Here is a 25,337-nt window from a genome sequence, read left to right as displayed (position 1 = left end):
CCTCTATTGACGTTTGGAGCAAAAACACTATTGACGGTCCTAGGAAGGTCGCGCCATCAAGCAACTATCTACCAACACGGCAAAACGTAGCACCGATTCCAGCAAATCACTTCGCCGTTTGTAGCATTTATGTGCGTCAGTTTCTGCCGAGCGTTACCTTCATGTAGAGCGGCAGCTCGGCCGTGGAGATCTTGTCGTCGCTGTCCTAGTCGAACGCCGTAAAACACGCTCCTGGACTCACCTGATGTAGCTGGTTCCAACACGACACCTCTCTCTCCCGCTAGAGCTTGCACCAAGCCGTGGCACCCCTCTCAGCAACCATTAGGTCCCTGTTGTAGCATCTGCAAAAACGCCAATGCAAGCAAAATCTTCCTCGCCGACGCTGCTTGCAGCTCATCTATGCGTCAGGCATTTCTCCAGACAGCTCAAAGTTGGCCATGGCCTCCACGAAATAAGTAGCGAGAGCTTTCGCACAACAGAGCTGTCAGGGATGTAGGTTTGACATAGAGAGAAGGGGAGGGAGCCAGATCGGGCTGTGCCGTTCTTATTATAATTGTCATCCTATATGTTACTAGGTCTTAGGATTATAATTGTCCATCAAATTGCTTCCCGCGGAAGAATCTCATCTAGAGATGGGTGATATACATGGCAATTCTTGTTATATGTAATGTCCTCACATTGCAGAATTTAATAAGTTTTGAAATTTTGTTTTGTTTCTTTAATATGCTCAAGATAAACAGCAAAGATTGAACACAGTAGCATGGCAGTTCTTCTTATATGTAATGTCCTCACACTGCAGTTCTCGTTAGCCTTTGTGACTAGATATTTCGGTCGCTTGTACAACCTGCTGCAACTTGCAAGTGTTGATGGCTTTTATGTAAATATAAAAGCTAGACGGAAGCATGTGCATGCTGTTAATTTTAGTTACTAAGCCTGGATATTCTGTTTTCTGATTAAGATCGATGCATTGTAGTGTAGCAACTCTGAAGGTTGTTCCCTAGCTAGCTAGCTTCTATAACGGTGAGTCTTGTTGGCTGATTTGGCATTTGCCTGCTAGCTGTTGGTTCTATTCTAGAAGGTGTTAGTAAGTTAATTTAGAACTTTATGTTACTGTTTTTCTTTCCTGTGAAGTGGATCGCTCATCCTTGCTCATATTGCTTTTGGAAAATGGTGCCACCACCACCACCACCATGTCGACTGTGCAAGACAAGGTGCGCTAGCAGCCTTGCAACTGGCATGCTGTTCGGCATCTACTTCCAGCCTTGTGTTCTTCATGCGGGGTAACAAATTACATGAAACTTGTGACAGCTATTTTGTTTTTAGTGTTAGTGGCATTAATGCATTGTGTATATATCATTTTGCTTTTTTTACACAGATCGTCCCATGCAATGTGAGGTTGGAATTCAACAAGCTGACCGGAGACACTGTAACCTTTGAGGCTCCTGGGGCCCCTACACTATGGAGGTCAAGAAAGGACGAAATATGTCGCAGATGGGAGGAGATGGATGGGTCCGTTTCCTCGCCCACATGGATATCACTAGTGGTGACTTGATCAGCTTCTCCTTCAAAGCAGAAAGACCCAAGATGGTCGTCATTTATGTCAACACGGAGGAAGATGATGAAGATGATGGGGACCCACTTGATGAAGCCATCTATGCTCAAAGAATGAGGTTGAGCGAGGAGGAGGTGTGCAACCTATGGGACATAATCCCGCCACGTGGTGACTTTGTCGGGGTGCCATTCATGACCCGCCTGACAAGTACCATGGTTGGTCTGCATGTCATGGTATGTCATACTTACTGTAGTAATTTGATGATATGCCTTATTGTTATACTTGAAAATGCAAATTATCTGATGATATGCTTAGTGTAGAGTCCAATGATATGTTGTGTGGAAGCTAGCCGATGATATGCTTTAGTGTAGAGTACGATGAGATGCTTAATTAGTGTAGAGTCCAATGACATCCTTACTGTCCGATCGATGATATGCTTTAGTGAGCTAGAGTCCAATGATATATATGCTTAGTCTAGAATCCGATCGATGATATGCCATAGAGTAGCTAGAGTCCAATGATATATATGCTTCGTGTAGAATCCAAGGCACTATTAATAGTGTAGATAATCCATACGTATTAGTAGAATCCATGCTTAGTAGAAATGTAGTACTGTGTCTTTTGATAGTGTAGAAATCTATACTTAGTAGAAATATATTTACAAGAGTATGTGCGAGGCTACTTATTAATTGATATATCTTTCTTATTCAGAAATTGCCAAAGAGCATATCTATGAGTTGTGGTATCGAGCCTGATGAAGAAGGCTCTGCTGAAATACGCCTTACCACAAGGGGCTCCGTTACCACTTGTGCGTACAGCGTGGACACGGACGGTCGCACACACTTGAGCTCGGTTGGGTGGAAGAGCTTCCTCGTTGGCAAGAATCTTCATGTTGGACAGACCATCCTAATTACTATCGGGAACACCCACCACCACGGCTTGAGGATGATCGTCGTCATCGATATTATGTAGAACTATATATGTGTGTTGCTGTTGAACCATCTATATGCTACTCTATGACTACCTAGTAGACTGCTTATCAACTATTATTAGTTCCCCATATGAGATCTATCCATGCATGTTGACTATATATGAGTACCTATAATCTTTAGTGATATTGTATGAATACTGTATGACTATATATGAGTATCTGATATTGTGGTTAATGATATTGTTATATGAGTACCTAGTATTTGTGAAATTGTAGTTTATTGAAACTGGTACTGTTCTACAACTATAGAAAGAAGAAAAAATGTTGAAAGATACAGCAGCAGCGCCGGGACAGGAAGAGCGCTACAGCTACATAGTAGCAGCCCGTGAGAGAAGAGCGCTACTGATACGGTTACTAGTAGTAGCCCTGGGTTAGACCGCGCTTCTAAGTTAGTTGTAGCGCCGTAATAGTAGCGCGGCTACCCGCGCTACCGATATCAATAAAATCCGTGCCACTACTAGGGTTCTCCCTAGTATTGCGTTGGAACCGGGACTAATGGTCCCATTAGTCCCGGGACGTAATCGAACCAAGACTAATGATGCGAACGTAAGGTCGTTTTTCTACTACTGTTATTCAATTGCTTTTAGTGTGACAAGAGCCAAAAGTATGCATACTAGTAGTGAACATGTTATGTCTAGTAAGGGACTAAAAAGTTTTAAGAGTTTACAATCATATAGGCCTCTAGCATGCACCTCTCAAGTAGTTGTGAATGGATTGCACTGTTGTACTAACAACCATCAACATTTTTGTACCCAAGATTGAACCTGGAGCATATGTATGACAAATCTCACTTGCAGCTAGCCATGTCAAGAACAGTTGTTAACTAGCAATTGGAGATGTGCTATTTAGAAACTCAAAAGTGAAGACATGTTTATCTCTTACAAATGAAGCATGTATGCGATCTTTTTCCCATCAAGATAAATTTAAGCGGTCCAAGTAAACAACGGCTATGGGGTTGTTCACCTCCTCCTATCCCTTGCCAGCACGGCCGACCTAAAGCGATTCCTAGGCTAGCAGGTCCGTCCTGGAGGCACGTAGAAGAGCTTGCCTGGGACTGTTCGGGCCGGCCATGCAGCTGGTCCATTCGCATGTAGCGACGATGCCCCCGAGCAATTCGCTGCCGACTTGGCTCCACGCCTCATCATGCCTCGTCGCTCCGCAATTTCTTGAGCGGCGTCCAGCATCGTTAGCCAACATGAGGCCTGTCCGGACCATTCACCCGTTCCGGTGCACAAGGGCAATGATGGAACGCGCGGCATGGAGCGGGACGACGCCGGGGGTTTGGGGTGGGGGCAAAGTTTCACCTCTCGTGAGCCAATTTCCTATAGGACCACTCCTATCATTGTCACTCGCGTCCCTCTCAGAGGCGACATGGGGGAACCTTAGCCCCCCCCCCCCCCCCCCCCCCCCCGCCACCGGCCCTCCTCCACACTCCCCTCCCCCTCGCCGCCATCGAGAGGGCCACTGCCGGGCAAAGCCCGGACAGTGCCGGTAGCGGCGGGGCTTCTCCGCTAGAGCGGCTTTCCCTTCTTCCTCGTGGTGGCGTAGTCGCTCCCGGTGGGCTTGGTGGCGCAGCGCTTCGAAGTTCCGGAGGCGGCTCGCTCTGCGGCGGGGTGGAGGGCATGTCCCCACCCGGTGGTGCCGGCTGCACAGTGGCTGCGGCCTGGGGCTCTTGACCCTAGATTGGATCTGGTTGGTGATCGGGCCCGGCCGTGGCTGCCTGTCAGGCGTGGTGGCGGCGTGTCTCGCGGCCTCTGGGCACCGTGGAGGTGCCGGTGGCGGCATGTGCTCGGCCTGGTGGTGCTGGTGGTGGTGGCGGCCCGTTCACAAGAAGTGGATTCCTTCGAACAGATCTTGGTGATAACTTGCTTTCGGCTACTGCCAAGGCCGGCGGTGGCGGCACTATCTCCGTCATTCACTTCTTGAAGGCATCACCGTGTAGAAGTTCAAGGCCACTCTCTGCTACCTTTGAGAGAAACCCTAGATCGGATGATCGGATGACGGCGGCGCTCTGCTGTCGTTGCCCCCTTGGGGGCATCATTCTTGGAGGTACACATGTGGTCGAGGGACCAAAGGACGGATTCTTTGGTGGAGTGGTGTTTCATCCACACATTGATGGCGGCGGATCTCGGCGGCATGGCGTTGTGGAGACTCGGCGTCCGATGCGCGGATATGGACTCGCGCAGGAGGAGGGTGTTGTCTGGCATCATGGTGGCGTCGATGCCAGAGAGGCCTGGCTAAGTCGGTGCATTAGTTTCTGCTCTGAAGATGGATTGAGGGAAGATGGCGGCGACAACACAGAGAGTGCGTCGGACCAGCTTGTGCCCCAAACCCAGTATGTGGCTTGTTTGGGGCTTCTGGCTTTAGATGTTAGGTATTTGTGCGATGTCTGTTTGGTATTGGGCTCGGACTATCGGAACCCCTTCATCAGGTGGATAGAAGTAGCGACAGCTGTTGCTAGGATGGTGGCTTCAGAGTACCTGATGTACTACTTTGTAAGGTCTTTGTGAATAATAAATAAAATGGCTGCATGCATCGCCCCGGCCGGGGGTAATCCTCCTTTTCAGAAAAAAAAAACTGCCTTGGACAAGTAAAACGTGGAGATGCGTTGCAGCCAGTTGTGCATTCTTCTACGCATCGTCTCTGACATCTGAGGTATCCGTGCACGTGCTGCAAGTGGATTCTAGATGGTATTGCATTGTTCTTAGATGGAAGTCATCTTGTGGGGCCAGCGTCAGTGACTGCCAATATTTTCCATGCACATGAGTTTCCATGAGCAAAAGCTCTCTACGCATGTTAAATATGAACAAACGATCAAAACAAGTTTCCCGGGAAAAGATGACCAGTATTAGTTGGTTGGCCCGGAAGGAGAGTCTCTAATTATATTCGTAAAAAAAATCAGGACTCTAAAAAGCTTATTTTCATATCATTTGCCAGGTGCCTTTTTATATTTTTGTTACCCAAAGGGTCATGAATATAATCTCTTCAGAATAATTTACTCATTGGGAAAACACTCAAGAATGATTCTCTAAAAACAATTTCATTTTTTTGTGCGAATAAATTTTTTTTTGCTATTTTTTGGAATTTTCTGGTCATCCGGATGCTTTTGCACCTAGGACCAGAATGGCACTTTCTTTTCCTTTTGAACTTGATGACAAGTTTGGATCTGCATCGCCCATTTTCGCAAGAAGTTGTAAACTGTCATCTCTGGGCGTGTGGGTGGGGTATATGTGGTGGGAGGTTTTGTGAGGGCGTGCTATCCATAATAGAGGAAGAATCGGCGCTGCCAACCTTTCGTCAAGGTTCCATGTTGTCGTTAATGTTTAAGTCCTGCAATTTTCATTCATCTAGCAAGTAGCACTAGAAGTGATGTGGGCAAAAATGACAAGTGGCGAGAAATGTCCATCCATCATGCACATTCCAAGGCTTATAAAAAGGCCGCTCATTCATGGCCTTCTTACCAAGCAAAGAAGGAAACCATTTCCATGGAGCTAATCGGAGCCACCCTCTGCTTCTGCTTTGTTTCTCTCATCACAGTGTCCGTGATTCTAGTTTCCTTGCTTAGCCGCAAACTAGTACCAAGTTCCGACAAGCGGCGGCCTCCTGGCCCATGGAGTCTGCCCTTGATCGGAAACCTGCACCAAATCCTAACCACCAAGCTGCCCGTCGTCCTCCGGGACCTGGCAAAGAAGCATGGGCCGGTCATGTACCTTCGGCTGGGCCAGATCGACACCGTGGTGATCTCCTCGCCGGCGGCCGCGCAGGAAGTGCTGCGTGACAAAGATCTTACATTCACGTCGCGGCCAAGCATTCTGCTCTCCGAGGTCACCCTCTATGGAAACCTCGACATCGGCTTCGCGCCATACGGCTCATACTGGCGGACGCTCCGCAAGATCTGCACGGTGGAGCTCCTAAGCGAGCGGAAGGTGAGGCAGTTTTCGCCGGTAAGGGACAGCGAGACCATGTGCCTTGTTAGGAACGTGGGCGACGCCAGCAGAGGTGGCAAGCCGTTCAATATCAGCAGGCTGCTCGTGTCGTGCTCAAATTCGATAACCGGGAGGACGGTGTTCGGGGAGATGTGCAGCCCCGAGCTCCAAAAGGAGTTTATGTCCGCGTTGGACAAGGCGCGGAACCTTGCCGCGGGGCTCTGCATCGGGGACCTCTTCCCGTCGCTGCGGTTCATTGACGTGGTCTCCGGGCTGAGAGGCCGGCTATGGCGAGCCCGCCACCAGCAGGACAAGGTCCTGGACGAGATCATCTCGCAGTCCGAGATGCGGCAAGGTCATTACCTTCTCAGCGTTTTGCTTAGGATCAGGGACGAGGGGGAGCTTGACTTCCCGATGGAACTGGATAACATCAAGGCAATCATAATGGTAATTATTATGTGATGACATGACTTGGCATGCGTGCATACTCTGAATTTTCTAGTTTACTATTATTCCATGTTCTTTGCTCATGCATGTTGTTTACTAATTCGTTTATTAGGATATGTTCGCGGCCGGGACAGACACGACATCATCAGCTGCTGAGTGGGTCATGTCGGAGTTGATGAGGAACCCGGAAGTGATGGCCAAGGCGCAGGCGGAGGTGCGACGAACATTTGGCGATAAAAGCCCACAAGACCATGAGGGACACATGCTGGAGCTACCCTACACAAATATGGTAATCAAGGAGACCATGAGGCTAAATCCAGTGTTGCCGCTGCTGGTTCCCCGTGTCTGCCGAGAGACCTGCAACGTTGGTGGGTTTGAGGTCACGGAGGGTACCAGGGTTATGGTCAATACCTGGGCACTGGGTAGAAACCCTGAGTATTGGCTTGAACCTGAGAAATTCAGGCCGGAGAGGTTCGAGGATGTCAGGACAAGCCAAAAAGGCTCACAGTTCGACTACTTGCCATTCGGTAGCGGAAGGAGAACCTGCCCAGGCGATATATTTGCGCTGGCTGTGTTGGAGCTCATGGTGGCACGACTTCTTTACTACTTTGATTGGAGCCTCCCTGCCGGAGTGAAGCCGAGTGAGCTGGACATGGAAATGACAGTTGCCTTATCGGCAAGGAGGAAGAACCAACTGCACCTAGTGGCGACACCGTATAAAGCATATGCAGTTGTTAGTTGAACTTTACTTATGCACGTTATGGGGAATAATACTGGTTGAATTGTACACTTGAGCCTTCTATATGGGGGATTAATAGTCCAATTGCGCTAGGCGAGTCATGGAGTGATCTCATGGTAATGGGATGGTCTGGCTATATCAGATTGTGTATTGTTCGAATATGAAATAAAACAAATATCTTGTTTAGGATTGAGCAGCACAAAAAATTGTAATAGTGGTTCTTTCTTCTTCCTAATGGATTTGCCTGAGTTTGCAAGCACGTCTCCTCGTGAGACTCTTCTGTAAAACCGGTTGGTCCTTGTTCTACATCAATTTATGTGAAGTGCATTGCAGGTCCTCGAATTATTTTAGTGGCGTCTCATAGGTCCTTGAACTACGGAAAGTGTTATCCAGGTCCTACAAGTGCAATAACTGTGTACATATGTCACACCTCTTAAATAGTTAGAGGACCAACTTAACATCTCTGAAATAGTTCGACGACCTAGATGACACACATATTGCAATTTGAGGGTCTTGATGACGATTTTCATAGTTTGAGGATTTGCGTGATACCTCTGAAATAGTTAGAGGACCTTGGGTGCACTCATTTCTGTGGTAAATAAAAATCCCAATGATAAAAACAGTGTGCGGACTAATTACAACCTTTATCTTTGATAATAAAAAATATCTCCGCTTTGATAATAGTAAAATAAATTATCCATGTACATTGGAAAATATGGTCGGATTTCGGCTTATTTCTTGGGCTATTTTGTAAAGACACGGATAAAAACTAAAGGGATTGAATTGGGTGGTGAAACTATCCGAACAGGTCGCAATGAAGTATTTCACTCAACGCATGGATGGCGTCCTGGTAGAAACCTGGTGGGTGCTTGATGAAGAAGTACCCCTGACAAGGAACAAATTGCAATTTGAGATGGTTTTCATGTTGTCTTCAAAGCGTTGGCACTCCCATACAAAAACCTTTGTTTTGTTGATCCTCGTTAAAGAGCTTCTAATCTGTTTGAAGGAGGGTTACCATGTCACTCCTGGCCTTTAAATTTATTACAGTAGTTTACCGTAGAGCTTAGGGATAGTGGCTGGAATGATTGTTGTTGAGTTCCTTGCTGCATTATTCTCCTGATTTTTTGTTTTCTTTCGTGCTTGTTGTAATAGGAAATTTGGTTTCTGCAATGAAATCAAAGAGGGAACCCTCTTTATATTAAAAAAATTGGTGCTTGTTCATGGTGCAGTCGAAGTCGTCGGATCAGGAGCGATGGATGATGCTGATGAAGCTTCTCGACATCGCTGATGATAGGGTCATGTAGTTGCTTGCACGGAAACTTTTTGGTGGCCAAGTCAGCTGAGGATTTCTTGTGACAGGTTGTCACATTTCACGATGACCATGTAGGGTGCTGTAATTCTGGTTTTGCTCAGTTTTTTTGTAATTAACCAAAAAAATCAACCTCTTGATTAATCGAAATGGTTACAAAAAATTGTGTCACGGAAAGCTAGAACTAAAGAGTTTGTTCGAACACATAATAAGTAATGTAAATGATATATCCCGGCAATGAAAGGTCTTTCCTGAATAGAAAATGATTGTAATAAAAGTTCTTTAAAATTACTGAGTCTTTTATTTTGAAATCTAATTGACAGGTAATCCATCTATCTATCTGTCTACATATCTACCTATCGATCTATATCTATACTAATTACAAACTCCTTAGAAATTTCACATGTTAATCAGAAATTAGGAACTTTCTATCTGATTGGAGCGAGTTATTACGGTGTAGATCTTTTTATCTATACCTCTTCTAATTACAGACTTCCTTCTAGCTCCCACATTGAGCCACATCATTAAAAATATGTTAACCGTCTGATCTAAGTAATTCATCTATCTAGCCCTACGATTTACGTTAATCTTGTGGGGGAAGTTGACAACCTGACCCAAACTGATTATGCTTCCTGTCATGCACGAGCCTGCGCCGTGCACGACTCCTACAAAGCGATCCAAAAAAGAGAGACGTACAAATTGTACTTTGGATAGAATAGACAACTGATTATGCATGTGGTCACGAGTTTGTATCATCCCTGGCTCCAATGAAGCAATCTTCTAAAAAAGGCATACATCATATAGATTATTCAAAAAAAGGAAGAATAGTTGCAAAAGAAGAGGCCGTCCAACACTGTAACAAGTACTACACTTCTATATATTCCGAACATGGTCAGCCTTATGTTCCCTTAGAAGCATACACAATACTGCATAACTATCCTTGCCTCCATGCCACCAGCCGTGGATGCATGAGCCGAAGTCTCCGATCCAGATAATTCAATTGCTTTTGGTGATGACAGGCATGGAGTTTTGCAACATAAACTATGCAGTAAGTACTAGAACAAGGAGGCTTCTCTTAGGGGAAATCTCACCATAGCACAAGGGGAGAGAGAGAGAGAGAGAGAGAGAGAGGAGAAAGGAGGGAATATGTGATAGAATACTACTGCGCAATATGGTGAGTGCCACTGTCGAGGATGGTTGGTTGGCTGCACAAGATAAGATGCATGCCATGTTAGAGACAGGACAGAAAAGAAAACCGGGCACTAATATTATAACAAGTAAACCCCACCAATGAGAAGGGGCAAAACCACGGGCGTCGGCCAGCAAAACTTTACTGTATCGTGAGAGCTTACAAATGTTGGGATTTATGTAACACCCAAGATACATTAATAGCCCCCGCAAGACTTTGCAGTCTCGATAAAGATAGAAGCGCATCTCCGTCACCCATCATATTACTTCAAACATACAAGCATGATCATATGACGGTTAACAAGGTGAACATCACAAAAAATACAACTACTCATGAGTAGAAGAGTTCAATACGAGTGAACATTATGGAAAACACATGCCTATACATAAATATCACCAAACTGAGGTCAACAAGACCTAACATTGCATCATTGATGCAGTGGAAGAAAGCAAAGATCTGAGTATGGATAAGAAGCAAATATGCCTAAGAGGCAAGAGAAAAATAAGCAATGCCCACCCTACTAGCTCAGGGTACCAACCAGGATCCAAATCCTAATGATCGTCATGGGCATAAACAACTTTCACTTAGAACTCGTTACGATCTGCATCCTTATCATGTCTCATCGGTACCTGCATCTTGTGTTGTCGTGGCAAGGGTGAGTCTCTTTGACTCGGCAAGTACATTACCAACGGTATCAAGACCGATAGAACTTATGGATTGGATATGGTTAAGTGGTAAGGTTGCAACAAGCTACTCAACAATGTAAGGTTGCAACCAGTGGTGGGCACTTACGTACTGGCCGCCATGACTCTTTCCATCCCGCGGGCTAATTTGGAAGAGCTTACCTGTGATGGGTAATAGCGAACGCCCGCCATTGGAGTGTCTTTAGCTAGAGCGGGTTTGCTCCGTTACCCGTCACCGCTATTTTACTTAGAAGGGTGGGTCAACTGGTTAAGGATTATCTATTTCTGCTGCCAAGATGATGAGGATGGTGAAGATGATGAGGATAATGACAATGGTGACGAGAGGAGGGTAGTCATGATGATGAGGATAATCATAATGATGAGGATATCCATGACGATGAGGATGACAGCCAAGAACATGAAGATGGTCTTGATGATGAGGATATCCATGATGATGATGATGACCAAGAAGATGAGAATAGTCATATGATTACGATGATGTTCCATTCAATTCTCCATTTTTTTCTCAACAAATGGAGAAGCTTACTCACAGTGAGAGGAACAATATCTTGGCGATCCTACCACCAATTGAGAACTACATGGGGCGCCCTTTGTGCACCGTTTAACCAAGACAAACATCATCAAACATGTCATGGTATGTTCTGTATTACTTCCTCTCTTTTTTGTTCATGTCACACTAACATTGCGAGATGTCTAACATTGTGTGATGTTTGTGCTTCTAATCATGGTGATCATAGAAATTACCCCTGAAGATGGTTTCCGACATGAACATCCCTACGGTCGGTTCTGCTGGAGTACACCTTGAAGCGGGGGCTGTCACCACCGTTAAGTACAAGACCGAAACAGACGGGCGCATATCTTTCCATGAGGCCGGCTGGGGGGAGTTCCTCATGGGAAAAGGACTAATGGTTGAGACACCAGTGGAAATCACGTTAAGGAAGAGCCGCCAAAACAAGTGCCAGATGATAGTTGTCGTTAACCTCATTTAGAAATAAGTGGCAGATATGAGCATTTGTAAGCTCACAGTGTGTTAGTGAGATTGTTAAGATGGATGTGGTATTGTGATATTAGTGTGTTAAGTGGAACAAATGAAGCGTTGTCATTTGTTCTTATAATGAATTAAGCCTGGTTAAGTTAATGCTATGGATTATATACTTTTGCCGGTTTATTCTTTGTTAATGATGTGTACAAATTCGAGCATAAAAAATTCATGAGAACAAAAATCTATATCTGTGGCGACCACTATTCTTTGCCCGCCAGAGCGACGACGACGACCGAATCCAAAGACGAAAGTTAGGGGTGGGGGCGAAGCCAGGGCCGGGCGGAAGAGAGAGTGGCGGCTAGGTTTCCCAGTCTCACCCAATTGACCACCCTCCTCGTCCTTAGTCGCAACGGAACCACCCATAGCACACCACACAAGGGCCACCAAGCGAAATCTCGTAAATACTGTCGGCGATCAGCCAGATTTACAGGCGGTGGCATGGCTTCTCCACTAGAAGCACACATCACCGGGAGCTCTGCACTCCGCGGTTGCTGACGGGCACAGCCCACCATGCCTGGCTCCCCCATGTCATGGAGTGCTACTGTGGCAGCATGGGTGCATAAAAAACGGCAACTGTAGGCACTATTCATTGTAGCAGTGTTTGATATCGATCCGATGGCCAGGATCGTTTCAGCTCAAAATTCGACGGCCCGGATTCTTTTGGACGCCTAATCCGACGATCCAGATCCAGATGCCCTGAGATTGCTCTATACTTGCCTGGACTCTAACAATGGGATGCTGCACCAACCTTGTCCTTGACCTTTGCAAGCCATTGTCATAGGACCTGTCATTGTCATTTGTGCCTCGGAGAAGTAACACGTGATGATAGGGAAAACCTTGCAGCCAGTTCTGCATTCTTCTACGCATGCTCTTTGGCATCTGAGGTCTCCGTGCACGTGCTGCAAGTGGATGCTAAATGGTATATTGCTTTAGCTGGGAGTAATCTTGTCTGAGGCACCCGATAAGCCCCTAGACAAGACGTGCAGCGCAGCAGTTGAACGGCCACCCTTTTTTCTTTTCGCCGGCGGCCACTCCCACCTATCCCTGGACCCGAATGCCATGCACGTGCTGTGAAAGTAATGCCATCGTGATCAGGTTAACTATCCCCCACCTCGACTGGCTGCACCGAGCATGCATGAACCACACCTCGACACCGTCGCCGAGCTCCACCCCCACCTCTAAACCGTCACCGAGCACCACATCGGTTGCGGCGTTCCACACAGTTTTTTCTATACCCACCACTGGCGGTGCGATCGACATGTTTTTTGCCGATAAAAATGATTTAAAGATCATTTTTATTGACTTATAAATGTAATATCAAACTATGATATAAAGCATGATGATCAACATCCGGCCTTTGCATGAAAAAGATATACACATTCAAACACCAACAGTCTAACGAAACACGATGAAACATATATAACAACATAACCGCAACAGTAAAGTCATATACGACCGACGCTATGTCTATGTCGAAGGAGTTGGTGGATCAATCCGGAGATTATGGTGCCCTCCATGTTGGTTAAAAACATCCCTGCTACCCGCTTCAACCGCATACACATCTCCGTGAATATCGGTTGGTTCTCCGTTTGTTGTAGCGTACACCACATACGAAGCAAGTGCATACAACGAAGATTAACATGCAAATTAGAAGATTTCTTGCAATTAAAAATGAATTCATTCCTGCATAGCCAGAGCGGCGATGGTAAGACATATGCTCCCACCTTTATTAGTTTTTGAACATATTTGGAACATCATCCAACCAGTGAACAAAGATATTGACAACACTTGTGGGCGGGTACAAATTGGACGCTATTTGGATGACTGGCTACACAGAACGCGCTAACTTGCACCGAAAATAAGGTGTTTCACTTACTTGTCGTGAGTACGAAAGCTACACTTCTTACTTCCTTACAAGTTTTGACAGACGAGATTGTCTTCGGCTAGCACAACTTCCCTTCCAAGATACCACACAAACATTTTAATTTCCATAGAATCTTTGACTTCAAAATCTTCTTCTTTATTATCCACTGAGACCTCTGAATGCGTGAGTGGATGATACATAGAGTCGACTATAAAAGACCCCGATTTAGTGAGATTCCAGCAAAATACATCCCGTTTTTTGTGTAATGTTAATCGAATCCAGTCAGAATAAAAGATTTTGCCATGTCATAAGATTGGGGCCAATTAAATCCTGCCTAAAAGAAATATCCGACGTGAATGAACGATGCACCTGTGCCAGGGTATCATTCTTATTGCGAACAATGAGGTACAAAGCTGGATATTGTTCTCGGAGAGTGGCATTGGCTAGCCACCTGTCCTCTTAAAAAGAATCTCTGGCCACCACTGACATGTTTGGGAACAATACGCGTCGTGCCTTGGTGAGAGTCTAGGTGGCCCAGGCCTTGGCGAGGAGGGAGGAGACAGACGCGCTCTACAACGGGCGGCCACTGCCGCGGCCCCATGATACGAATACAACTGTAATAAGTATACAATGTGTACAAATTCAGATGATCTAGTTATCTATTAATCCTTATCATGCCCTAACCTACAAAGGAGTATGGACCGATCTTGACCATCGACCTGTTTATGGGGTGTACCAAAGCATAAGTTTAATCATGATACACATGTGGTAAGCAATCCAAAGTATTAAAAAAATCATAAGTCTTGGTGGGCCTCGATCCACTTACTACGCAACTCTTTTTTGCATACCGGTTGATGTCTCGGCCCAACAAAATCATAAGTGTGATCATGATACACATACATAGCTTTTCTTTTCACTCCTGATATTTGTGACACTTCTAACACAACACATGTGATGACCCACTATATAAAGAGGTCCAACATTTTTTCAAGTAGGGTGTAGGACTAAACTTTAGCACCGCCACTTGCATTTTACTCATGGCTGATTTGAGATTTCAGAAATTGCTAATGAGCCAAGCCCATTTATTTCTAACATTACAACACTATAACACTACAACTTTTAGCGTTGGAATAGTGCATTATTACGCGATTAGCGTTGTAGCGAGCAAAATTGCTCAAACGTAGCATGCCTTCTGGATACGTTATAGCGACGCTATAACGCCGAAATAGCGCGCTACTTTTTCATGGATTTTCTTTTAGATAAAAGGACCAAGCCCATCTTTGATTGAATGCTAGAATAATTTTTTTGGGCTACCAGCTTACAATACAGAATAAAGTTTGTGACAAAAGCATCACTAAAAACATCACCTCCAGCTACCTATGCCATTCACCAATGTTCAGACCAAATGATAGATCATTTCTTTTGTTTCTGCCCTTTTATTGGCGACATGCATTACAGGTGAGAGAATCAGGCTGCATTTCGTTTGGAAGGTCCACACAATTACTGCAGCTTGGTATATTACCTTGTGATCCATATATGGTTAGAGGAATGGCATAAGGAATTCTAGATTATTTGTCTGGTTGAACAACGAATGAAGAACCGGAAGTTTGGAGTTTGAGTGGTTCTCTGAAAATTGCATTCATCGTGTGGAGCATTTCCTTGGGCGAGGAAAATCCATCGGTCTGAGAGTAGAACAAGTGACTTGTCCTACAAAACCTCCAGAACATCTCCTTGCATGGCCTCGGAACAACACGGTCTTCTCTAACGACCACCCTTAGTAGGTCTTTCCGACACGTGGCTATTGACTCTTGTATCACCTCTTGAGCAGCTTCAATGGACATGGAACCTCCACTGTGAAGAACAAGCAGTGAGATGATGTTCAGTTTTCCATCACTGGACTCCCTCTGCAACAAGTAGATTATTTATCAGGAACTACCTGATGTTAAGATCAATCTTCTAGGCTCATTGCTATACATTAATATTTTGTTAAAAAAGGAACGAAAATACCTCGAAGCTTCGGGTATCATTCAGGAGACGGCCACAGGTGCCCTTTAGTCTAACCAACTCATTGTATTCTGGGCTTTTGATAATGTACTCTTTGAGGCTTTGTTGGACAAAATACAGTGAGGTGAGCATAATGGGGCCCATTGCATATGAAGTAGCCCCTTCTGTCATGTATTCCTCAACTGTTGGCACATATTGATTCCGTTGCCATTCTGCCTCGGTTGCCACAGATCTCAAGTAATGTAGCCACTGCAGATGAATACACTTCTTAATATACGATTTTTCTTAATTTTTTTATGTAGCTGATCACAGCTGCCACGTGGTAGTTATCAACTCAGAGCTCAATGTAATGTATCTCAGGACATGAAGATCACACAAGGAACTCACTGTTTCAACCAGGTGCTTTGTTATATCACACTTTTGCACAGCAGAAGCCATTTCTCCAATCTGGTTAACTGTAGTATAGAAAGCAGAAAATACTACTTCTACTTGCTCAGAGTAGAACTCAACTTGGTGATGTTGATCCCACCTAAGACAACCATTGGCAAAACAGGGAGGATGATTCATTAGCAAAGCATAACTAAACTTTGTGACTGCTTCAGAAAGTGTAGACACAGAAATCAAGTTCAAGAATTATACTTCTCTATTAATGCTATGAGGTTTTCTTGTTCTTCTTTTGATGCTCCAACATCAAAGAAGTCATCAGCAACAACTACGAGTGCAATAGTTTTCGCACATGTAATACGTGCATCAGAGAGTTCGTGAGTGGATATGGTGGCAGCAGCAGAGAGATAACAATTTATCAGAGTCCCCTTGCGTAGAAATTTTAGCTGGTCCAGCCTGTTTTCTTTCTCCCAACTGGCAGCACAAAAACCAATTTGAATAATCTGTGTAAAAATCATTAAATCAAGTGTGAAAATGATGGTCAAATTACCTCTCGATGTGGCCGAGTTCATCCTGATATATAGATTGAGAGAAACTGAAATCTTCAACCGCAAAGTCTAGAAGATCTTCATTGACATGAGACGGCCTGATTCATAGAAGTATTATCATTTTGTTGTAACATATATTGACATGGTATCACAAAGAATTCTATTTTAGAAAAAGAAAGCCTTACACATTTTTTGTCTTTAACTGTGTAAAAACCCTAGAATCAAAATGTTCAATGTTAGTCTTATGGTCTAGCGGTTCCACTGTTGCATAAAATGGAAACTTAAGAGTATATTCCACCTGAAATTACAAATGAACAAAATTAAATTTAAATTGAAATTCCAAACGAAATGGGGATTTTAAATTTCATAGAGACTTGCCTCTCCGAAAATTGGCATTCTATCTGTCCCATCACAGCACAACTTTTCTGTCAATAAACGGCCTGACCAGTTACCTATGTTCTCCAGGATCAATTCATTTTCTGACAAGCATACTTTTGAAGCCTTATATAACTCTAATAAAGATTTTGTATCATTTAAATATCCTTCAAGTGAGCTATGGAAAGTGGAGGCTTCAGCAACATGGGACAACTCGTCTGTGCAAGAATAATTTTTAATTATACCGAGTTAAATCAAGGCCAAGTGAGAAAGTTATTTGGGCTAAGAATTTCGATCAAAGTATCTACCTGACGAAACATCATATCCATTCATCCGTAAAAGGCGAAACGCCATTGCACATGTTTCTACATCTAGCATTATTTCGTCATCTCTCTGTAACCAGGAACTGCAAAGTGAATACTGTCAAGTTTATATACTATACTAGGAACAAATACCAAGTATTTGGTTCGGATTTTTACATGTATGACTTATCCAGGATGCTGTTTATCTCACTGGAAAAATGCCGAGATATTCCAATCTTTTCGAGCGCATCCACCATTGAGAGCTGATAATATATATTCTGTGGGTACATTGTTGGTACTGTAAATGTATAATGGCATTAAATATATAGCCAGACTGTGCACCCTTGGAGATGCTTCACAAAGAAAATTAGGCAAACACACACCTGCACTGCCATAAATATTGACAATGGAATCGAGGTATTGGAGAGCTTTATCATCGTAGCGGTGGACTAATGCAGCAGCAGTTGCGGCAGGAGAGTTGAACAAGGACCCATTCTTTCTCTGGAAGTTCATAACTTCATTGCAGTCCAGCAGGCTTACTAACCCTTCTTGTGCAACATAGGCCAAATATGCTTCTTTCCCACAAGATTTCTCCCCAGCCAGTCTAATTAAATTGAGTGTAAATATGTTACCAAGTTAGAGCAAAATAACATATAATCGATGCTCTAGCACCTTTTCCTGTCAAATTTGTTTCGCACATTATGATACTAATTGTCATGGCAGCATTTTCTCATTACATACCTTGTCAGCTCCATCTCACGGAGGTGAAGTATCCCACTGATATCATTTTCTTTGATTGGAAATTCCAGACCCATCCCGATAGCATGGTTAAGCATACCAGGGAAAATTAGACTGAAGCCTATAGGGGGAACAATCTGTTCATCCATTACCGTGGAGATGTTTTTTCCAATAAATTCTAGTCCTGCGAGTATCATTTGATACGTGTCAAGACCTTTCAAAGCAGCAAGTGAAAATACGAGTATTAAATAATGCAAGGTAAATGAATCTGTATATCTATACATACCTCTCCTTATGTGGTCGGAGCCAACGTTCCATTTCTTAAGTGCAATGATACATGCCAATGTGGATAAGAGAATATCTTTGTTGGGTAATAAGCCAAATTCGTTGATACCCCAATAACCACTACAGTGTTGATTTTGCAATATCCATTCAACGCACTGAGGAAAGCATGGAGCCTGCGGAGCGGAGTCCGGCAATGGCACCATAGCCACCCATGCCGTGTCATACGCAGATGGTGACAGTTCAGGTTTTTTCAGATGCTTCCGTATTCTAGCATCCCGTTCCTTATTTATATTCATATAACAGTGACATGAATTCATCATGAGACGAACTTAAAGCATTTAGTCGAAAGAAGGGTTATGAGAGCGATGTTTCATACCACATTGCGCAGGCCTATATTTTCTCCTGCTAATATCGCCTCCACACATGCTGTTGGATAGAAGGAGACTATATATGTTCAGAAATGTAAATATCAAGTAGCAATCTCAGGTTTGAGAGAGTCCAAATTGGAGGCTTTTTTTTTTTGGGTAACAGAGAAGAGTTACATTTTAGGAGGAACCAGTGTACCCCTTCCACGAAAAAAAAACAACTAACCGGCAAGGCTATGGACTCAAACTGCTTACCAGAAGAAGGCGTACGTGGTTCAGTGGAAGGACGCCTGAAGGCCTGCTCGGCCGAGCAGACGAAGCTGACGCGAGGAGGCGTTCTTGTTCCATGACGGCGCACCTGCAACTCACACTTTGGCACGAACGAGAGAGCGGTCGCGAGGAGGATGGATTGGTGATGAGGCCCAGACTGAAGGAGGCGGAAAGAGGCACCAGCTTGTGTCGGAGTCGCCATGGGAAATGGGGCGATCACCTCATGCAATGGGCTCAGGTTTCACGTGTATGAAATGTAGAATTCCCAGTGATCAGGATGCGAGCAGAGAGACCGCCGAAGACTATATATAAAGACGTATTTGATTCTTCCAGACTATTTATTATTTTTCTTTCATCGTAATGTGCTAGGCATCCTGCGATTTTCCTTCAACAAACAGTGATGTTGCACCAACCTTGTCATATATATATAGGACCTGCCATTGTCATAGGACCTGTCATTGTTATTTCTGCCTCGGACAAGTAACACGTGGTGATATGGAAAATCTTGCACCCAGTTCTGCATTCTTCTACGCATTCTCTTTGGCATCTCAGGTCTGCGTGCACGTGCTGCAAGTGGAAGCTAGATTACTATTTTATTTTTATTTTTGAAAAGGAGGATAACCCCGGGCATCTGCATCTGGGCGATGCATACAATCATTTTATGAATTGTTCAGAAAGATCTTACAAAGTAATATATCAGTAAGTTTAAAACCACCGTCTTGATAACTTCTGTCGGTACTCCTATCCAACTGATGAAGGGGTGCCTATAGTCTGAGCAGAATACCAACCAAACTTCGCACCAAAGCCTAACATCTAAAACCGGAGGCCTCAACCAAGCCACATTTTCGGGTCTGGGGCACAGACCGGTCTGGCACACTCTCAGGGGCTGCCGGTGCCATCTTCCATCGATCTACCTTCAGAGCAGTTACCGATGCATCAACCTTCCCAGACATACCGCCGATTCCACCACGACGCCAAACAACGCCGTCCTCGTGCGCGAGTCCATCAACCCAGATCGAACAATGCGAGTCCACTGCGCCACGCCGCCTAGATCCGCCATCCTTGATGCGGAGGATGAAACATCGCTCCACCTCTGCCCTTCCAGCCAGCACCCGACAAGCTAGATGGTATTGCTTTAGCTGGGAGTAATCTTGTGTCAGGCAGTGCAGCCGTTGAACCGCGACCTGGAGGTAGCGACCGGAAGCACGGTCTCGGCCTTTTTTTCTTTTTGCCGGCGGCCACTCCCATCTATCCCTGGATCCGAATGCCATGCACGTGCGTGCATGCACCTGCTGTCAAAGTAAAGCATTGAGCTTTGAATGGGACCGTCGAATCGGAATGAAGAAAAGTGCATGCACTCACATGAACCTGAGTTTGTACGTTCCTCCGCCATTTGAGTCGGCCTTCGCACCAACAGGCGCCCGAAAAAGGCCCGGCCAAGATGCGCAGCCCAGCCACCGTTAAACGGCGACCGTGACGGGACAGGGACGTCGACCGCGAGTTAGCGACCAGTGGTTTTTTCTTTCTTTTCTCCGGCGGCCACATAGTCCCACACTCATCCCTGGACGGAATGCCGGAATGCCATGCACGTGCATGCATGCACCTGCCGTGAAAGGAAAGCAGTCGTGATCAAATCAACTATCCCGAACTCCCCTATAATTTCGAGGTTCTTTTCATCCACTAGTAGAACAGTGGCCTGCCCACATGCGCCGACAGCAACTTAAAACTATGAATTAACTTTATAGAAAACATCCGAGCTTTCTTATTCAAAACACTAGGACTCCAAGGTATCCGTGCACATGCTGCAAGTGGAAGCTGGTTTTGGATTGTTCTTAGCTGGAAGCAACGAGTGTTTGCCAATATCTTCCATGCACATGAATTTCAAGATGTGGTTTGGTGCATCCCCTAAGATTTTAATTCTTTTTTAAAGGAGGATAACCCTCGGCCTCTGCATCCGAAAGTTGCATGCGACCATATTATTAAAGCAGTTGCAGAAACAAGGTTTGGTCTCCAATTACAGCTCACAAAAGGAGCAAAAATAAATAAAAGTTGAAGATGAAAAACAAAACCACAACCGGCAGGGCAATAGGATAAAGTAACTAAACTCCTACCCTATTATGCGACCGCCATCCAAATCGGTTGAAGATAGCCCATGCCACCATCTCCCATCGGTTGCACCCAGTAGCCAAATGCTCCCTGGAGTCCATAGGAGTGAGTAACAACCACGTACGGATCCATGCTGTAGCTCTCAGAATAACCTGCAAGAAATTCAAAAGATTTTTTCTGTTAAAAATCATATCGTTCCTATAGTTCCATATAGCCAAAGAAGTGTGCATATTCCAATCCGAATACATGACGCAATAGCAGGTTCCTCTCCACTTAGCCACGTCCCAAACAATGCATATATGCTAACCAGAGGGATAATGTTAAAGGCTATATGAATGGTTCGCCAAAGTAACTTCACGAGAGGGCAATCTATGAAAAGGTGTTGTATTGTTTCTTCTTGATCGCAAAAACAACATCGTGCACTACCTACCCACCATCGCTTTACAAGGTTATCATTGGTAAGGATCACTTGCTTGTGTACAAACCACATAATATTTTTATTCGCAAGGGAACCTTAAATTTCCAAATGTGTATCGATCTAGGGCTTGGGCCAGAATTAATGAGATCCAAGTACATGGATTTAACCGAGAACACTCCATTACCGGTTAACTTCCAGCGAAAGGAGTCAGGTTGGCCTGAGAGTTGAACATCCATCAACCTCCGCACTAAGTGTAGCCAGGAATTCCATCTTCCCCCACCAAAGATCTCCTGGACTGGATATTTAAAGGCAAGGCCTGTAATATTGTCGCCACGTAATCCTCCTCACGTTGCACAATATTATATAGAGAGGGCTAATGGAGGGCCAGGGGCGTCTCTCCTAGCCATGTATCCTCCCAGAACATTGTTGTCATTCCGTCCCCAACAAAATTTCGCCCTATGGAAAAATGTCTCTTTCGTTCTCATGAGTCCCTTCAAAAACGATGAATCATTAGGTCTTACGGTTGCTTGAGCTAGGGTTTTAGAGTGTAGATATTTATTCCTTAAAATTTGTGCCCACGTGCCATCCGATTCTACGGAGAGCCTATAGAGCCATTTGCTTAGCAGACACTTATTTTTAATCTCGAGGTTCTCAATCCCAAGACCCCCCTGGTCTTTCGAGCGACAAATTATATCCCATCTTGTCAAGCAATATTTTGTCTTAACCTCGTCTGAATGCCAGAAAAATCGAGATCGATAGATGTCTAGCCTCTTACATACCCATTTAGGTACCTCAAAGAAAGATAGAAGGAACATCGACATACTAGTAAGTATTGAGTTGATTAGCACCAGCCGGCCTCCATACGGCATCAACTGACCCTTCCAATAGCCTAGTCTTTTTTTCAAATCGATCCTCGATGCATTTCCATTCTTTATTAGTTAGTTCCCGGTGATGAATTGGTATACCCAGATAACTAAAAGGCAGGGATCCCAGTTCACAGCCAAGTAATTGTCGGTAGGTGTCTTGTTGCTCTTTGGCCCTACCAAAGCAAAATAATTCACTCTTGTGGAAGTTAATCTTAAGACCCGACAATTGTTCAAAAAGACACAACACTAGTTTCATATTCCTAGCTTTCGCAAGGTCATGCTCCATGAATATAATAGTGTCGTCCGCATATTGTAGGATGGAAACTCCCCCATCCACCAAATGAGGAACAAGACCACCTACATAGCCTTTCTCCTTGGCCCGACCTATAAGTACGGTCAACATGTCTGCCACAATGTTAAATAGGACAGGAGATATTGGGTCACCTTGTCTAAGGCCCTTATGCGTCTGGAAATAATGACCAATGTCATCATTCACCTTAATGCCGACACTACCTTTTTGGACAAAAGAATCCACCTGATTCCTCCATGCCCCATTGAAACCCTTCATGCGCATGGCCTGCTATAGGAACGTCCACTTGACCTTATCATATGCCTTCTCAAAATCCACCTTGAAGATCACTCCATCTAGTTTCTTCGAATGGATTTCATGTAACGTTTCATGTAATACAACCACCCCTTCTAGGATATGTCTTCCTGGCATGAAAGCAATCTGGCTTGGTTGCACCACCGAATGGGCAATCCTCGTCAACCTATTTGTGGTTACATTCGTTAAAATTTGGAAACTCACATTTAGTACACATATTGGCCTAAATTGCACTATTCTAACTGCCTCCTCTTTATTTGGCAACAAAGTTATCATACCAAAGTTAAGGTGGAATAGTTGCAGATGGCCATTAAAAAATCATGAAACATAGGCATAAGGTCATCCGTCACAATATGACAACATTTCTTATAGAATTCCGCCGGAAACCCATCTTGTCCCGTTGTTTTATTCGGTTTCGTCTGAGGTATCTCATCAAAAACTTCTTTCTCACTAAAGGTGCAGACAAAATGTCATTTTCATCTTACCGTAGCTGAGGTATGTCCCCAACTACAAGGTCATCCAGGGAGACTGCATTGTCAGCCGGAGGCCCAAATAATTGTTTGTAGTAGTTTGAAATATATAACTTGAGATTCTCATGTCCCACCACTGTTCCCTCGTCTTGCTCGAGCTGTATGATTTTCTTTTTCCTATGTTTACCATTTGCAATCATATGGAAAAATTGAGTGTTATCATCCCCTTGGACAACTTAAGCACTTTAGCTCGCAAGGCCCATTTCATTTCGTCTTCTCTAAGAAGACATCACAATTTCAGCTCCGCATTGCACTTTGCGGCCTGCTTCGTCGTGTGGAGCAAGTTCGTTTGCGCTCTCAAGTCTAGTGCTTCAATAAACTGAATGAAGTGTTTCTTTTTCCTGCTTATAAATCCCACTTCCTTTTCTGACCCAACCCCTCAAAAATTGTCTTAGGTGTTGAATTTTGGTTTGCCAACGATCAATGTTGGATCAACCAGCAATAGGCTTAGCCCATTCTCTTGCGACAATCTCTAAGAAATTCTCTTTTTTGAACCTACTAAGTTCGAAGGAGAAAATATTTTTGTTACCCGTATGCGTAGCTTCTCCCGAGTCCACCAACAAAGGTGTATGGTCTGAGGCTGCCCTCTGCATCGCGTGAACCAATACTAGTGGGTATTTTTATTCCCATTCCACACTCGCTAGCACTCTGTCCAACTTCTCATATGTTGGATTAGGTAGCGTGTTCGCCCTGGTGAACTGTCTAGCCGTTAGCTCAATCTCTCTCCGATTAAGACTCTCAATGATCGTATTGAACATAAAGGACCACGGTCCATCAAAATTATTATTCTTCTTCTCTTCTTTCCTCCGAATGATGTTGAAATCCCCTCCTACTAAAATTGGTAACCTCTCATCCCCGCAGATCCTAACCAGATCACCCAAGAACTCAGGTTTAAATTCGGGTTGCGCTACGCCATACATAGCTAGTAGAGCCCATCGAAATCCATCTAATTTGGACATAACCCGAAACTTAACTACATAATCCCCTCTGACTACATTCAACACCTCTAGTGTTTCGCACTTAACCCCCAGAAGAATCCCACTTGATTGTCCTCTAGGGGGCAAACAATGCTAGTCAAAATCAATTCCAGTAGACAAAGTTCCAAAGAACTATGAGGTGAAGTTATCTCCACCTGTTTCAAGAAGTGCAATAAAATCTAGCTTATGATCAATCGATGCTTCTGCCAGGAACCTTTTCTTAGCCAAGTCTGCTAGACCTCTGCTATTCCAAAAAATCCCTTTCATTACCCATCATGAAATTTTTTCCTCAGTTTTACTCTCGCACTTATATGCACAGCAGACGTGGGATAAACCTTCCTTTTTGTGGAGAACAAGGGTAATTTTCTTGTTTTTTCGGAGAGAGTAATTGGTGTTTACTTAAGGTGAGTGGCGGAGCTGCATGACCGCTGCTTTGGACGTTTCCTGCACGGCACAGCGACCTCACAGCAGCGCGAGTGGCCGTATTATATTGTTTTACTATTATTATACTCCCTCCATCCCAAAATAAGTGACTCAACTTTGTACTAAGTTAGTACAAAGTTGAGTCACTTATTTTGTTGGCACGACTGTGGGTGCCATTATTTTCCGAGCGCTGGTGCAAGTCAGTACCACAGTGTCATATGGGACACACGGGCCCATCGATCAGGTCAAAATATTCTGACAACGGAGCTATCCCGAGCGGGCCAGGAAAGTTCTTTGCAAAGAAAAATGCATCATATTATTTCTTATAAAAATTTATCAATTAATTTGTAATGTTTCGGTGAAAGATGGGTCCAAGGGT

At 44.4% G+C, this 25,337-nt stretch overlaps 2 protein-coding genes across 2 annotated transcripts; one reads left to right on the top strand and one right to left on the bottom strand.

Moving 5' to 3' along the window:
• Positions 1–6,028: 6,028 nt before the first annotated feature.
• Positions 6,029–7,762, top strand: LOC109731407 (9-beta-pimara-7,15-diene oxidase). Its single transcript, XM_020293600.4, has 2 exons — positions 6,029–6,916; positions 7,029–7,762. The coding sequence occupies exons 1-2, from the start codon at positions 6,029–6,031 to the stop codon at positions 7,656–7,658; spliced, it is 1,518 nt and encodes a 505-aa protein (XP_020149189.3). The 3' UTR covers positions 7,659–7,762.
• A 7,452-nt stretch (positions 7,763–15,214) lies between these two features.
• Positions 15,215–19,342, bottom strand: LOC109769786 (9-beta-pimara-7,15-diene synthase, chloroplastic). The gene is made up of 14 exons (XM_045233729.1): positions 19,035–19,342; positions 18,776–18,825; positions 18,401–18,680; positions 18,118–18,298; positions 17,760–17,980; positions 17,554–17,674; positions 17,383–17,480; positions 17,078–17,292; positions 16,885–16,997; positions 16,702–16,797; positions 16,407–16,625; positions 16,155–16,296; positions 15,771–16,016; positions 15,215–15,667 (listed from the first exon to the last, which is right to left on the bottom strand). The coding sequence occupies exons 1-14, from the start codon at positions 19,234–19,236 to the stop codon at positions 15,332–15,334; spliced, it is 2,520 nt and encodes an 839-aa protein (XP_045089664.1). The 5' UTR covers positions 19,237–19,342; the 3' UTR covers positions 15,215–15,331.
• Between the last annotated feature and the right edge of the window lie 5,995 nt (positions 19,343–25,337).

Source organism: Aegilops tauschii, chromosome 2 (assembly GCF_002575655.3).
Source record: "Aegilops tauschii subsp. strangulata cultivar AL8/78 chromosome 2, Aet v6.0, whole genome shotgun sequence".
Lineage (NCBI taxonomy): Eukaryota > Viridiplantae > Streptophyta > Magnoliopsida > Poales > Poaceae > Aegilops > Aegilops tauschii.
Note: the sequence above shows the minus strand (reverse complement) of the source record. Positions and strands in the feature narration are given on the sequence as shown.